Source organism: Martes martes (genome assembly GCF_963455335.1).
Source record: "Martes martes genome assembly, contig: scaffold_139, whole genome shotgun sequence".
Taxonomy (NCBI): domain Eukaryota; kingdom Metazoa; phylum Chordata; class Mammalia; order Carnivora; family Mustelidae; genus Martes; species Martes martes.
Genome location: NW_027666521.1, coordinates 131,729 through 147,741, shown reverse-complemented (window position 1 = coordinate 147,741; position 16,013 = coordinate 131,729). Strand labels below are relative to the sequence as shown.

The 16,013-nt window shown below is 61.8% G+C and overlaps 1 protein-coding gene across 1 annotated transcript; it reads left to right on the top strand.

Annotated features, from left to right (window-relative positions):
* Positions 1-5,758: 5,758 nt before the first annotated feature.
* On the top strand, positions 5,759-13,288 carry LOC308337962 (testis-specific Y-encoded protein 10-like; the record flags this gene model as incomplete). Its single annotated transcript, XM_080831517.1, has 7 exons — positions 5,759-5,764; positions 10,904-11,206; positions 11,637-11,714; positions 11,854-11,965; positions 12,065-12,210; positions 12,305-12,389; positions 13,091-13,288. The coding sequence occupies 7 exons, from the start codon at positions 5,759-5,761 to the stop codon at positions 13,111-13,113; spliced, it is 753 nt and encodes a 250-aa protein (XP_080687643.1). The 3' UTR covers positions 13,114-13,288.
* Between the last annotated feature and the right edge of the window lie 2,725 nt (positions 13,289-16,013).

The following is a 16,013-nucleotide window of genomic DNA, read 5'->3' as shown; positions in this document are numbered from 1 at the left end:
CGCCGTGCACCACCGGGCAGGCCCAGGGCGAAAGCCACGTGGCAGTGACGGGGCGCAGGTGGGGCAGCAGCTGATGCCCCCCGGGCTCTCCCCCAGGTCCCCTAAGAAGGAGCGCGGGAGGCTTTCGCGCGGCGGGCACACACGGCATTCAGCCGCCGGATTTCAATTCCTGGCGCCAGCCGAGGGGCCCCAGACGGACGGACGAGAAAGGGACGAGTGGGGCTGGGATACCACGGCACTTGCGGGAAAGGCCTGACAGGGGTCTCTGAAGAGAACGTTTGGGGTTGAGAGGCGCGGAGGCCACCGCGGTGGAGGGGCTCGGGCGGGCTCCCAGGCGGGCTCTGGCGCGGCCAAGGGACATGGCGGGTGGTGGCCACGCCCACTGCCCTGGCACGGGTTAGACCCGGGAGCACGCCGCGTCCTGCGCGGGGCTCGGGGGCTCCATCCGGCCCAGGCCGCATGCGTGCCTCCCCCCGCCCCACACCCCTGCCCCGCCCGTGTCTGCCCCGTCACCGCCCGCCCCGGGGGCCTGTGCGCATGCGTGCCCCAGGCCCGCGCACTCTGATAGGCCTGCCGCCCAGCGGCGTTCCTGGGCGCTGCAGCTGAAGCTGCTGGTGCCGCCTCCGTCGCCTTCAGTCCCCAGCGGCCGGCGCTCAGGGCCAGGGCCACATGGAGAGTGAGTCGAGGTCAGGGGAAGGCGGGGCTGCCCCAGAATCCTGGAGCACCTTGGTCGCAGACGGGGGCGGTGAGGAGGCGGGGGCCCTCAGGGAGACCGGCTCCTGCGGGCACGCGGGGGCGCTTCTGGCCCTCGAGGCTGCGGGGGTGGTGGCAGAGGCTGTGCGGGAAGCTGAGGCCCAGGGGGGCACAGAGGAGGCCGGCGCGGGGCCGGAGTTGGTGCTGGTGGTGGAGGTGGTGGCGGTGGAAGTCGAGGAGGTGCTGGCGGCGGAAGACGAGGAGGTGCTGGCGGTGGAAGTCGAGGAGGTGCTGGCGGTGGAAGTCGAGGAGGTGCTGGCGGCGGAAGTCGAGGACGTGCTGGCGGCGGAAGACGAGGAGGCGGCGCAAGCACAGCAGGTCGAGAGGCCGAAGGAGCTGTGGCAGGCAGAGCCTGTGCCCCGGCCCGACCCAGCCGGGGCCGCACTTGCCGCGCTGGAGGTGGTTCAGGAAGCGCTCCGCTCTGTGGATGCCCAAGCCTCCAGGGCCTACTTGCGGCTGAAGCGCAGGAGGAATCGGAAGCGCAGTGGTCACCTGGCTCGAAGAAGGGCCATCATCCAGGGCATCCCTGGCTTCTGGGCACACGCCGTATCCTTCAGCCTGCTGGCTGGGTTTGGGCACCTGTGGAGGAGAGTGGGAGCAGGGCAGCAGGGTGCAGAGCCTCAGCCAGGGGCAGGAGAGCTGCGGGGATGGGCCTCGCTCCCCCAGCCGTGGGCCCCAGGCCTCTAGCGCTGGGCACCTCGCGGCAGTAGGCCGCCCAGGCAGCAGTGGGCCCAAGGCGGGAGCAGTGGCCCCAGCCTTCTCCTGCACAGCAGAGGGGCAGGGGCCAGCAGAGGGTGGTCCCGGAGGAGGTGGGTGCGGGGAGGGAGTGGGCGTTGGGGGGAAAGGCAGGGGCTGGGACCTGTGCATTGCTGCCTGAGCAGAAGGTCCGGGCCAGTGCTTTGGGGCTGCAGCACCCCAACAGGCCTCTGCGGTCGCGGAACCCGGGTCAACACTCTGGACTCCTAGTGAAGCCCGGTCCCACTTGGCTCAGAGCAGATGCTGCAAGGAAAGGGTTTGGGGGGTGCGTGGGGCAGATGGAGAGGCTGCGCGCCTCCTTCCCGGTCCTTCCCAACCTGTCTTTTTGGCGAGGTCACGGCAGACCTAGAGTTCTGTGCGCTTGCACTCATTGAGGGTCAGTCAGCGGGCTGGCCGACTTCAGCGGCCCCCGGGGCCCTGGACACGGTGCAGGGGTGCTACAAACTCTGTCTCCGCAGGTCCTACTGAGGCGGGCCGAGGCCCCTGGCCCAGGTGCTCACAGACACGTTTCCTGCCTCCCTGCCTCTCCGTCTCCACGTCCCCCACCCTGGCTCGCTCTCTCCCCGCCTGCCGTCCCTCTGCAAGTCTCTTCCTCGGGGTTTGGGTGTCTCTGTCTCTCTCTCTCTCCTCCTTCGCACCCCGTCCTCCCACACTACCCCTTTCCTCCCTCTCTTGCTGACCCTGCCAGGCTCTTGCTTGGCACCCTGGCTGTGCAGCCATGCTGCAAGTGAGCGGAGCAGCCCCCTTGTGGGCACAGAAGGTCCCTCAAGAGCCCAGGGCTTCAGGGGAGCACACAAGCAAACACGGCCGTGAGCGGGGGACCGAGCCCATCCAGACATCCAGCGTGGTGACTGACCGCCTCCTGGCCCAGCCGGCCCCGGGCACAGGCCAGACGGACGTGGGAAGGCAAAGCAGGCAGGCTCCTGGCCTCACCCTGTTGATCCTCCAAGCCCATTGCCGCCCCAGGGCAGAGCATGGGTGACGAAAGGGCAAGCGCTGAGGAGGCTGGGAGTGTGGCGGTGCCTTCTGTTTGTGCACAGGCCCCATTCGGTCCCTGGCTCTCGGTCGGGAAGGGCCGGGGGGTTCCCGGGTGGTTCCCGGTTCTCTTTCCGGAGCACTTGCCGTCGAGGCTCCTTGACCCAAGGCAGATCCTGAATCACCCGCAGATATCAGCCGTGACAGGTGACCAGGACGCAGACCTGCTCAGCTACATGACCAATTTAGAGGTTAGCCCTGGAGACGGAGGCCGGTGGTGGTGCCTTGGGAGTGGGGTTGCAGCTGGAGGGGCTGCAGCAGGGTTGCTCAGAGCCGCGCTCAGTCCCCTTCCCCCTACCCCTCCTCTCGCTTTGCTGGGCCAGGTGGAGGAGCTGGGTCATCCCAAGTACCGCTGCAGGCTGATGTTTTCCTTTGGGAGCAACCCCTACTTCCAGAACGACGTGATCGTTAAGGAGTATCACCTTAGCATCGCCGGTAAGAGTGGGCCTGAGCTTCAGGGGAGCTGGCGGAGGGCCGCCGGGCACGTGGGCCCCGGGAACGGGAAGGGAGGTGTATGGGGTCCTGGGGGCGGGGGAGGGATTTGGCACAGGAGGGGGAGAGGTTGTAGGTTGGGAGCGAGAGCGGGCGTGGGGCCCTGGCCATGGACGGCCTCCCTTAAGTTTCCTCGTCCTGCAGGATATAGGGCGACTCATTGCACCCCAGTCCAGTGGTTCTGGGATGAGGAACGTGGAGGTGCCAGCCGCAGGCGAGACAGCAGCAGCCTGAACTTCTTCAACTGGTTGTGTGACCCCAGCTGCCCGGGGCCCAACAGGATGGCCGAGGTGAGGCCCCTGCGGCCTTCGTCCGCAACGGTGATGCTGGGGCCCCGGCTGCTGGGGACCGGGGCCGGGGGCCCCACGCTCACCTGGCCTTTTTTCCCCTCCCAGATCATCATCGAAGAGCTGTGGCCCAATCCCTTGCAGTACTACCCTAGGCCGGAAGGCGGCCCATGGGAGTGAGCTGAGAGGAAGACCTGTCGGTAAGGAGCCCCGAGGGCTGGGTCCTGAACTGTGTGGGGAGGGTGCCCGGGGACAGTCAGTTTCATGGCGCGCAAACTGAGGCTCAGAGGAGCCTGGGCCCACGCAGCAGCTGGCAGGGTGGGAAGTGAGCCTGGGGCCACTCAGAGCACACCCACAGGGCGGAGGAGGTGTCTAGTCCGGCAGGTGCCTGCCCCCCATGCTGTGTGCCGGCAAATCCCTGCTCAATCGGGCGAAGCAAGGCTTCGCCACCGCCTTTTCCTGAACTGTCTCCCGTGGCTGTCGGCCCCTCTCTCGGTCCTCCTGCCAACGCCTTCAGTTGGGGATGGCCGGCCTATCTTGGGGAGTCGGGCTCCTTGTCCCGTCCCCGTCGTGGGCCACGACTCCCGGGCTGCCCTCCACGTTCCTGAGCACCGCCTGGCCTCCCGCAGCCATACGGACATCCTGGGAAATGGCCCTAGGCCGTCCACAGGAGGGTCGTGGCGCCCTCGCTGGGGAGGAACAGGGATCCCACGGGGACGAGGCGGGCTCGCAACATCACGTTGGCGATCCCGGCAGCATGTGTTTTCACAAATAGCTAAGATTTTTGTGTGTGTTTTCCTGTTTGTCTCTGTGTGTGTGTGATGCGTGTGTGTATGTGTCGGGGCATGGCCGCTGTGTGGAAGTGGACATCAGAGAGCACCCGAGTTTGACCACCGAGACGAATTTGATGAGGCCTCCACCGTTGAGAGACATGGATGGGCTCGTCTCCGTGGTGCTCTGCCTGCACGGGACAGAAACAGGGACAAGGATCAGCAGGGGCGGCGCTAGAGAGTATCCTGCCCAATGCTGCAGGGACAGGGGGAAGGGCCATAAACAAGTTACAGAGCCCTTTGGGTCCATGTGTCGGCTTCTGTCGGGGGCACGGGAAATGGCAAGGAGGAAATCAGCCTGGTGGGATCCTCCAGCCCCCATCCTGTTGGATTCCATGGGTGGGCGTGATGGAGAGCTTGGGGGCCGGGCGCAGCAGGGCTGGGCCTGGGGAGAGAACCCCACCCTTCCTAGGCAGGCTTAAGCGCGTGTGCACGTACGTGCGTGTGAGTGTAGCGGTTGACTGTGCATTTCTATATCAGGGAGGACGTGTGGTTTTCTCACATGTGTCTGAATCCTCAGGGCGTGCGCGTATGAGTGTGTGTTTTGGACCCTTGAGAATGCCTGCGTGTCAGATTCTGTGGATGTTTCTGGATTGCGGGGGATCACGGGCATACTTCCTTTTTGAGCAGGTCAACTGCGTACGCCTGTGCCGGAGACCTTGTATGGGTTGTCTGTGTGTACGTGTGCTTGCAAGCGCACGTGTGTGTTTGGGAAGGCAGGGATGCATGCCTGAGTGTGCTCTGTGTGTGTGTTTGGTGTACTGTGTGTGGTGTGCTCTGTGTGATTGCAGAAGCATGAACCTGTGTGTGTGTGTTTGTGTGCCTGTTTGAGTGGCTACGTGTGTGTTCCTGTATGACACAGACCATGTGTTTTACTTACATGCTTCTGTACCCTCAGGACTATGTGTGAGTGTGTCGTGCTCAGATGTAACGTCGTGAGTAGCGTATGCCTGCGTGCTGGAGTTTGTGGATGTGTTGGGGTGTGTGTGTTAGTGTTCTTGGGCACACCCGTGTAATGGTTTTTATGGTGGTGCCACATGCGTATGCCTGTGCCGGACACCTCGTGTGAATTGGGTCTGTTCTGGGTGTTTTTGCAAGCACCTATGTGTCTGCAGGCAAGGGATGGTGTGCATGCTTCAGATCAATATGAGCGAGTGTGTACACAGTGTGTACAGTGGGTTCGAGGAGAGTATGTGTGTGTGTGTGTGTGTGTGTGTGTGTGTGCACACTTGATGGGCTACTTGTGTGTTCCAGGATGACGTAGACCATGGGTTTTGCTTACGTGCTTCTCTATCCTCAGGGGAGTGTGTGTGTGGTTGCGTGTGTTCTGTGTGTGTGTGTGTGAGTGTGCATGCTCAGATGTGTTGGCGTCAGTTGTGTATGCCTCTGTGCCAGGGGTTTTTGATGTGGTCATTTCCGTGTGTGAGTATGATGGTTCCGCGACACACGTGTGTATGTATTTTGGGGCCGGGACTGTATGTGTAGGCCTTTGCCGGAGACCTTCTGTGAGTCGTATGCATTGTGTGTGTGTGTCTGTGTTCGTGTTTACAAGCCCCTATGTGTCTGTATGCAAGGGCTGCTGTTACAAGCCTGAATTTAATACCGATGAGTGTGAGTTTAGTGTGTTCAGTAGGTTTCCTTGAGCGTGTGTGTGTTTGTGTGTGTGCGTGTGTGTGAATGGAGCTTGTGGGTGTGTGTTTGCATTTTCATGTGTCTGTGTGTGTGTGTGTGTGTGTGTGTCTGTGCACATGTGTCATCTCCACGCCTTTGTATCAGAGATAATGTGTGGGTGCGTGTAGCATGTGCATGTGTTTGCACGAACACACGTGTCTTGTATGTCACTCTGTGTTTAGATGAAAATGTGAGTCTGGTTACGTGTGGCCTCATGCACGCCTGGGTGCCGTGAGTCTGTGTGTGTGGGGGGTATGCATGTGCCATCTCGATGACTTGGTTTCAGGGATCATGTGTGGGTGTGCAGGGTATGTGCGTGTGTTTGGACGAGCACAGACGCATCACGTGTTTCTCTGTGTTTAGAAGAACACGTGAGTGTGATTTTGTGTGGCCTCATGCACGTCTGGGTGTCGAGAGTCTGTGTGTGTGTGTGAGTGTGTGTGTCTGTGATGTGTGCCCAAGCCTTTGGACAGGGTCACGTGTGTATGAGTGTGTTGGGAGTCCCTGGTCGGGAAAGGAGAGGGCCCATGGCACTTCCCGCTCTGCTGATTATGGAGAAAGGGGCCAGTGGCGGAGTGCAGCCACGTCCCTCCTGACACACAGACCTTGTGTGCATTCCATGGTTACTCAGGGTTCTCTGTCCCCTCTCGCCGCAAAACGCACACGGGCCAAGGCAAGGCAGGCACGTGTCAAGCACACCACCCATCGAGGCAGCTTGCACGGATGGTGCCGGTGTGGGAAAACCCTAGGGGTCTCAGTGTGTGTTACAGAGGGGCTCAAACCTTGTACCCGCCTCTGTGTTGATTAGCCAAAGGCAGCAAAGAATAAGAAAGAATCCGTGAGCAGCACGTTCCTCCAGAGGAAAGAGCCCTGCGGGGAGCTCTCCTCCCAGTAGAAAGGCCATCCTGGACTCTGTTCTTCTCCTGTTTGGGCCGGTCTTGTCCACCTCCTGTGTACCAGGCGGGGAGGACGAAAAGGAGAGGAGCTGAACCCACAGGCACGTGTTCCCTGCCTCAGCGAGGGGCACCCAGCTTGTTGCTCCCTGAGCCAACAGGGGTTTCCCAGCACCACTTCTCACCAGTCCGGGGCTCGCCCCTCCCCGTCCGCTCGCCCTGCACTCACCCCGTCTTCGACGTTCCCCACCGCCTGCACCTCAGCTGGGCTTGGGATCTGGCAACGTGTGCCCACGAATGGATCCCGGCAGAGCCTCCCAGCGGCCCCTGTGGTGCTATGCCGACATCTCATGCTGTTTGTGGAGTCCTGACCTCATTGCCTTGGGGAACTGGGTTCCCTCCTGGCGGCCCCGGCAGCTAGGTGTAGGTCGAGGAGGGTTTGGCCTTCGGGCTCGGGAACCCTGCCGGCTTCACGGTTCGGGCCTGAACGTCAGCAAGTCTGCCCGCGGTTGGTCAGATCTCAAGTTGGGGATCTCAAGTCCGATACAGCCCCTCAGGGAGAATTCTAGGGTGGTGGAGAGCAACGGGCCAAAGGAAGACTGCTGGGGCCATCGTCACGTCTTCTGGTCTCCTTGTCGCCTAAGCTGGAGAGTAGCCTCACAGCTCCCCCAGGCCAGTCCGTGGGATTCATCGTGTCGACAAGATGGAGGGGAAGTCCCAGGCATGCTGACGGTTGCAGCGGGGCTGCCCGCGGGGATCCGGACGTGGAGGACCCCAGAACGTGCTGCGCTCGCCCCACCCACTTTCCCTAGAGCCCTCTGCGGCTCGCTCCTCGGGGCTTTTAGGAAGGGCCTGCCGAGCTCTACAGGGGAGAGGAAAGGCTGGACGGTGCCGCTAAAGCGCCTCCCAGGTATCTCCCATAAACACAGGCGCTCCGCTTCCTTGACTGGGGGATGCCCCGCCTGCCCCGGAAAGAGGTGTTTAGGATTGGACCCCTGCCGCAGGTCGCATGGCTTAAGCTGTTGGGCGCATCATAAGGACATCGGGTTTCCTCCCAGGGCCTTAGGGTGCAAACCAGGGGATGTGGCTCGTGCACATCTGCCTGGAGTTCAGGGCAGCTTCAGGGCAAACACGTACGTGGCGCAAGAGGGCTGAGCGCCTCCTGAAGAAGACCGCCCGCTCCAGGGGCTTAATGGCCAGAGCTGCTGGGAGACGGACGCTTGCTACGGGACTGGAGGACCCAGGGCAACGGTCTTCCACGGATGTGGTCTCGCAGGCAAGGGATGGGGCGCCCAGAATGCGTGTGTGCTTTCCAGTGTACGTGTGTCGAGGCGACGGGGACAAGAAACAAGGGAGGTGCCCTTGAAACCCAGCCTCCCGTGAGGTCTCCGTTCCAGGCTGCTTACCTCTTGTCCTTTGGCCCCTCTCCTGTTCCTTCCCTAGCAGGGGCAATGCCAGATGTCTGTCATTGCATGAATGTCTGTCTCCCTGGATTGCGAGTGGACGTGGAGATCATCCACATGATGGCCGAACACGTGGAAACCACAGTCCAAGGCCGTGGGGGTGCGTATGAAATCCGGTCCACTGCAAACCCACCGCAGACCCGGCCGGGAACGGAATAGGTCTGTCCGTGCACGCGCTTCCACATGCACGTGTGTGTACATGGAAGGCCACGCCTGTGTACCCCTTTCCCTCGGTGTTACAGCCAGCTGCCCACACGGGTACCTGTGGGCACGCAAAGAAACCTTGGTCTGAACACACGGGTGTGTAAGCACTCGGCTGTACTGAACACCGCTGGCACCTTAGAAGGCAGCCGGCATGAACTCTGCGCAGCTCGAACCCCCGCGATAACATTAGTCCAGCCGCCCATGGAGTGGAGCCATGGCGCAGAGCCACGCATCCACCGCCGGTTCAGGAGACGGAGCCGAAGAAGACCTGTGCGAGGGCACAGAAGATGCCGTGGCCTCAAGAGTCGGTACGGACCTGCCGGGGACACGTGGAGGGTGAAGAACCGCCGGAGCAACCACGACAGGCACCTCCGTGTACAGGACGCGGCACGTGTGGCCCTTTGACGACTGAGATGACTGAGGTGTGGTGTAAGAAACCCGTCTGTTCCTGTAATGCTGGGGGAGACCGGCTTGCACTGGCTGCACACCAAAATTGCCCCAAGCCTACCTTGTTGGCCCAAAGCCACACGTTGGGTATCCTCTCTCCACGTGTGGGGGCCAGCCCTGGGGACGTGACGGGCCAGCCCTGGGGACGTGACGGCCCAGCCTCAAGTTCTGCTCACGGTCTGACCTGGTGGCCCGCAGGGGAAGGCTAGAGAAGATGTGTTCTCCTCTGCAGGCCTTCCCCACGGCATTTGTGGTTTCGCCCGAATGCAACGGAAGACACTCAGTCTCTTGAAGTGAAGGTACGTGCGTACGTGCTGTGTCACCTGGGAGCCAGCCCCAGCTTCTTGCCTCCGGCCTCCAAAGGGTGCACACTGTAGTCACCTGGCCGCCAGACAGAATGCCCAACTGCCCATCCACAGGGTTCACCCAGACATTGTCTCAGGGGAGGGGCATCCGGATTCACGTTGCCGGATGCCCTTGGCTGCACGAAAGGCACGCCTCCCTCTGTGCTCCATGCCAAACACACTGAGTGTCTGTGGGTAAGTGTGTGTGTGTGTGTGTGTGTCTGTGTGTGTTTGTGTCGGGGGCACCCAGCTTGGGACCCTTTCCCTGGTCACGTGACCAGTGGCTAGTCACAGAGGAGAAGAGGGCTTTTATTTCATGGGAAAGGAGGTGCTCGGACAGGCTTCTGCATCTTGCTTCCTGAAGCCTTCATCTTCCAGAGACCCTGTGGCCAGAGAGTGGGCAGAGAAACAGCGCCCTGAAGACAAACACCGAGTCGGGGGAAGAGGGAGAGCAGAGCATGGGGAAAGGACAGGCGGAGAGACGGATTGAGCACTCTCGGTCCCTCTTCTCCTGAGCAGCCAAGGACGTGGCCTGGGGGCAAACTGTGGCCGAACCCCCGCCCCCTAGCCCCGTGCCCCGAACAGGCAGACCGCTTCCGACCTCTGTCTCCTGGAATGGCCCTATTCCGCAATGCCTGGGCTGACGTTTCCACGCACGCTAGGCCAGGGTTCCCGGTGGTGCATACGCTGTCCTCAGTCTTGGACGATCGTGTTGGGGAAGGGCAAGGGACGGTTTCGCATTGACAGGCTACAAACACCGGGTGGAGAGCGGGCTGGAGGAGGCCACGGGATGGAGGGGAGGGGGTTGTGGGCCCTGGGGCCTGGGGCGCCTTAGGTAGAGCCCGAGGCCACCCTGGAGGAGGCGCACTGGCTGCCTCCCTGGCCGGCTCCCGCAGGGGGTGAGGGGCGGGGCCTGTGGCGGCCACGCCCACGGCCTTGCCGCTGGCAGCACCTGGGGTCCGGCCATTGTCCTGGGCGTGGATCAGGCCTCCTTCGCGCCGAGGCCCCACGCGTGCCACCTCCACCTCGGCCCCGTGGCCTCCTGGCCGGAAGCCCTTGTGCGCATGCGTCCCAGACTCCGGTGGCTTCTGCGAGGAGACGGCTGACGTCCCCCCTTCGCTGGGCCGCGGAGCTCCACTGCCGGGCCGCCTGCGGGAGCCGCGTGCTCACCCCTCCTGCTCCGTTCCTCCGCAGCTGCCCCAGCTGGGGGCCACATGGGACGCGGGACTGCCCCCCAATCCTGACCGACTCCGTCGAGGGAGGGGTCCATCGGGACGCGGCTGTCCGCGGACATATAGCCCCACCCCCAGAAGAGAGGTGAAGGTGCTGCTGGGCCTAGGCGTGGGGATGGCGGCAGAGCCAGCGCAGGACGAGGAGGGCCGTTGGGAGAGAGAGGGCGCCATCCTGGTGGTGGAGCTTGTGCTAGTGGGGGATGACGTAATGTTGGTGTGGCAGCTTGCGGTGGTCCAGGTGGCGGAGGACCCCGGGGAGACTGAGGAGGAGGACGAGGACGAGGACGACGAGGCTAGGGAGGTTGGCAGTGAGGCTGAAGAAGAGGGGGAGGCTGAGGAGGGCGAGGAGACTGAGGAGGAGGAGGAGGAAGAGGAGGAGGAGGAAGAGGAGGAGGAGGAAGAGGAGGAGGAGGAGGAAGAGGAGGAGGAGGAGGAGCAGAGGGAGGAGGAGGATGAGGCTGTTGAGGATGAGGTTGCAGAGGTACCAGAGGTGCAGGAGGAGGAGGATGAGGAGGAGGAAGACAGGAGGGAAGAGGCCTGGGAGGAGAGCCAGAAGGAGCGAGAAGCGCAGGAGCTGCAGGAGAAGCAGGAAGGGGAAGAACGGCCAGAGGCACGGCCAGGTCCGCCCCCGTCCCCGCTCCAGGCCCTCGAGGCCCTGCAGTCAGAGCTGGAGCCCATGAACAAAGACGCCAGCAGGGCCTACTCTGGGCTCAAGCTCAGGTTCTGGCAGAGGCGACGGCGTCACCTGGACCACCGAAGCGCCCTCATCCGGGGCATCCCTGGCTTCTGGGCCAAGGCTGTATCCTTGATACCTTCACGGAGGGACCCCGATGTGGCCGGGCTAGCGCAGGAGACTCCTGTGGCAGGGGGCCTGCGTTGTGGTGGCCTGGCTCATGCCTCGGTGATCACGACAGTTTCGAATCCCTGCTTCCGGGTGGGGGTCCCTGGTGGGGCCGCAGGTTGCCCTCGATGTGCCGGGGAGGGGGCCGTGGGTGGGCAGGGAGGTCACCGAGGATTTCCAGCTTTCTGTGTTAGTGCCCAGCAGGGAATTACCTAACTAGCTAATGCAGCAGGCCGTGCGGGGGCGCAGGGGCCCTTGACACAATCTGTGAGGTGGAGTGGGTCCCGGTGGTAGGAGGGGAGATGCAGGGCGCACTTGCTGTGCAGACCTGCTCTGTTGTTGTAGCTCTTTCTTCTCCAGCCCTCGGAGAGTCCTTGACCCGAAGCAGTTTGTGAACCACCCGCAGATGTCAGCCATGCTCAGTGAGCAAGATGAAGGCATACTTGGCTCCATGACGGATTTGAAGGTCTGGCCCGGGAGATGGAGGCCCGGCCTGGGGGATGGGAGAAGAGGGGGTAACAGAAGCGATTCCTCCCCAAGGCCAGGAGGGGAAGGGTCTGCTGGACAGAGATCTCAACCCTCTCCCCCACTTTGCCGCCCGGCAGGTGGAGGAACTCGAGTCTCCCCGTGATGGCCGCAAGATCCTGCTCTTCTTTCGCGAGAACTCCTACTTCCGCAACGACGTCGTTGAGAAGGAGTATGTCCTCAGGGCTGCTGGTAAGGGGCCTCTGCGTGGATGGGCGGCAGCAGGTGGAGGCGGCAGGGTTGAACCTGATGCATCATCCAGCGCCTTCGCACGGACCCTTCTTCCTGCAGGGTACGAGCCGTCTCATTCCACTCCCATCCAGTGGCACCACTGTTACGAACAGGAGGCCTGTAGCCGCAGACGCCACAAGAGCAGCCTTAACTTCTTCAGCTGGTTCTCTGACCACAGCTTTGCCGGGCCTAGCAGGATAGCTGAGGTGGGTCCCTGTGACAAACCGCGCACGTGAACCTGCCTGTGCTCCCCAGCGGACTGGGATGTGCATCTGAGCCCTGCCCCGTTTCCCCTGCCAGATCATCATGGACGACCTGTGGCCCGATCCCCTGCAGTACTACGTGAGGAAGAAGGCCCCAGCAGAGGGAACTGAGAGGAGGGCAGGTGAGACGCCCAGGGCGTGGGTGCTGAAAATGCTCCGTGCGGCTCCGTGGGAGCTGGGCTCCGCAAATGCAGAAACGGAGGCTTAGAGGAACACTCAAGAGGCGGTGACCCCGTGTCCAAAGGGCATCACCGTGAGTCGGGGAGGGCGGTGTCAAACTGGTTCTGCCTGGGAAGCTTGAGGCAGGCGGGTCAGGCAACACCAGTGAGCAGAGCCGGAGAAGCAGTCGGCTCAGCAGCTGCCTTGCGGGAAGTGCCACTCCCTGGCCGTGAACTCCTGCCCTCAGGTCTCCTCGCCACCGCCTCAGCTTTGAGCCCACCTAAGCACCTCTTGCCAGCCTTGGCGCAGATGTCTGCGTTCCCTGGCGTAAAGGCTCATGCGTCACCCCGTCACTTTTGTGTGTTCATCGGTAGAGTCCTCCCAGTCATCTCCCTGGGCAATCTCCTGTGCCCACCGCAATCAGCCAGAGAACACTGGAGAGCGTGCACAGATACCGTTGCTATGTGGGTGGAGGAAATGTAGGGGGATCGCCATCAAGGGCCGGGGAGAGGGGCAGGGGAGAATGGCCTCCGTTCCCCGAAAGGGCCTTGAAACCCTCAAGCAAACCTGCGTGTGGCCCGTAGAGGATACTCACCGGCCGCCTCATGTGTGCCCGGGTGACTGTGTGCCCGTGTGTCTGTGTCTGTGTCTCCGTCTCTCCCAGGGAACTTGAGCATGTTGAGGTGAATACGCAGAAGCCTTGCCCTTGACCCGGAAAGAGTCCAGGACCTTCAGATGGAGCCGGATGATCAGCCTGGTCCCTCCCACAGGGAACACCTCCAGTCTGGTGCCTGGGAGAAACACAGGGCCGATTGAGGCCCCCTGTAAAAATACTGAAATGTGGAAAAACGACGTCAACCGTGTTTATGTGTGTTACTGTGTGTACGCTCACACACGGTCGTCTTCATGGAAAGGGGCAGGTGGGGAGCCTGAGCTCATGGGATTCCCGTCGATGCTTACTACTCTGCCCCGGCATCCTTATTCCGTGGAAGGGGTGGGGCCGTATGCTGGCCCAGAGGTCCAGGTCACACGAGCTCTGGGACTGCATCCCAGCGTGGCAGAGGTCCTTCCCCTAGGGATGGTGGAGGTGGGCAGGGAGAGGAGATGAGCGAAAGGCCAGCTAACAGGGCCCATGCCTTCCCTGGGGAAATGACAGAGGTCAAAGAAAGGGAAGGACGAGCCAGGGCCAAACATGTCCAGTGTCAACTTTTGGTGGATGGCGATGACCGTCTCCCAGAGATGCTCCCTGGTGGATGACCTCAGACACAGCACGGGTGGGACTGTAGTTTCATTACTCCGTTGAACCCCAGTGCCAGGGCTCTCCTTTCTTCTAAACAAGGGGCCCAGGCCCTTGCTGACACAGTCATCCTCTCAGCCCCAGATACAGCGGGAGCGAGTGGGGGCCAGGCCCTGTGGAGGGACTGTCGGAGAGGGGAAAGTGGGAGGAGGGAAGGTAGGAAAGATCACCCTGTCGTTCTGGCCCAGGTAGCTGGGCGGAAGCATAAATTGCAGGGAAAGGCGCGCGCGCGCGCGCGCGTGGGCGCGCACACGCACGCACGCGCGCGCGCACACACACGAACACCATCGGGTTCCAACCGCCCTAAGCCACAGAATATTTAGCCACTCACATACACTGACACATCCACTCAGGAGCAGAGCCAACACCCCCCAGCCAACACACAGTGATTCAGTCACCCTCATGTCCTGACACGCACACACTCACTCACCCTCCCAGGCACACAACCTTCACCCACTCACATGTCCAGAGACACGCTCACATACTGACAACCCCACGCAGCCCCGTGATCCCCACTTCCCGGCTTCCCTAGGACGTTGGCTTGGGGTCCCCCAGATGGTCAGCAGAGGAGAGGGCAGAGTATTGCTGAATGCGAGACCCAGGACACCCGCCCGTGTGCTGTCTGTCCCGTGCTGACCCCGAGGCTGATCTGCCTCCTTCTCCGTGGTCTGAAGGCAGGTGCCCAATGCCCTCTATCCGGTTAGACCCCAAAAGGGAAATGCCACCAAAGGGCACCCCTAGTCCTCACCAACACCCCACGGAGCACGCTCCCCTGGTTAAGGGCCAAGTGCGCGCAGGCTGCTTTGACCGTGTAGGGCACCGTCCATCTTCTGAGGTCTTGGCCTCTCTCCTCCCACTTTCAAATTCTTTGTGACTTTGGGACTCAGAGGCCAGTCTCTTGCACGGAGCATAGATGTGGCCAGCTTTTCAACACCTGCCCGTTCTGCTGTCGTCCACATCTTACTCCAGTGCTGTGAAGCCCCGTTACTGACCAGCCCCGTTACTGACACAGGGCAGTCCACAATCACAGTACTTGGTGTCTGTGTACTCCCTGGCTGTTTCCACCCTCTATTCCTCCGTGACTTCCCCATTTGCTGTCTCATGTTTTCGGGAAACGTGACAGCTGCCCTGGTTGACACCACTGGATTCAGCTCTGCTCAGCCGACTTGTTGCTTCCCCACGCGTGGGTGGCCCCTTCCTCACAGGCGATGTGTCCTTTGGGTCTACATGCCTCGCAAAGTATGAATTCAGCTGGGGGCAGACCAGTCCTTGCCTCCCCGCCTCCGCCCTTCCTCGCCGCGCCCTGCCTGTCTCTCCCTCCCCATCCCTGCGCACGGCTCTCCCTCCTGCCCCTGTCCCTCTCTTCCCTTCTCTCCCTCCCTCCCATTCCCCCTCTCTCCCCCAGCTCTTCTTCTCCTTCTGGGCTTCTCTCCCTCTCCTCCCAGTCTCCCTCTCCTCCCCCTCCCCCTGTCACCACCCCAGCCTTCTCCCTCTCCAAGGCTGTGCTCCTGTTCCTGCGGTAACACCAGAGGAGCCTCCTCTAGTGGTTTGGGCAAGGTTGCAAGTGCTGGGTCAGTTTGGATTGTACCAGTAATTCCAAAGTCTGAGCTGTCTCACGGACTGTCTCAGACATTTGTTTCTTCTCCCCATAGACAGCCATGCATCTTACTCCCTGCAGGGGCGTTTGTGACACTTGTTGCGACCACAGCCCCTGCACTTAACGCCAAGGGAGTTCCTCCTGCGTCTTTCTGGTCAAAATCCCCCAGGACACACCGACCCACTCCTTCTAATGGAGGCCCTCCCACGATGCAACCGCAACGCTGGTGGCCTTGCCATCACCCACGAGGCCTTCCCTGACACCTCAGGCGGCAAGCATCCTATCCCGCCACAGCACCCGCCCCCGCCCCCCGGAGCAGACCTCAGTGAGGTGTGGTCTTGTCTCAAAGGACGTGGGGAGTACCAGAGAAAGGGCACTTGTGCTGTGCATGCTCACTTGGCCATCCCCTCCCCGCACGGTACTCCACTCAGCCACCGACACAGTCTAAGGGAGAACTTGGAGCGGAGCTGGAAGAAAGACACAAGAGCCCTTGCATGCAAGTCAGGTGGAGAAGGAGAACGCAACGAGGAAAAGAGACACAGAAACAAAGCGAAAGGGGCCGCTCAGAGGAAAGCACCTTGGGAGCAAGTTTTACCACTGGCTTGGGCAGAGGAATTTGCAGAGTTTCTCTTTGGACTGAAAGCCTGGCCCAGTCGCATGCTGCCCAGTCGCAATCACGGACCTCACCGGGGC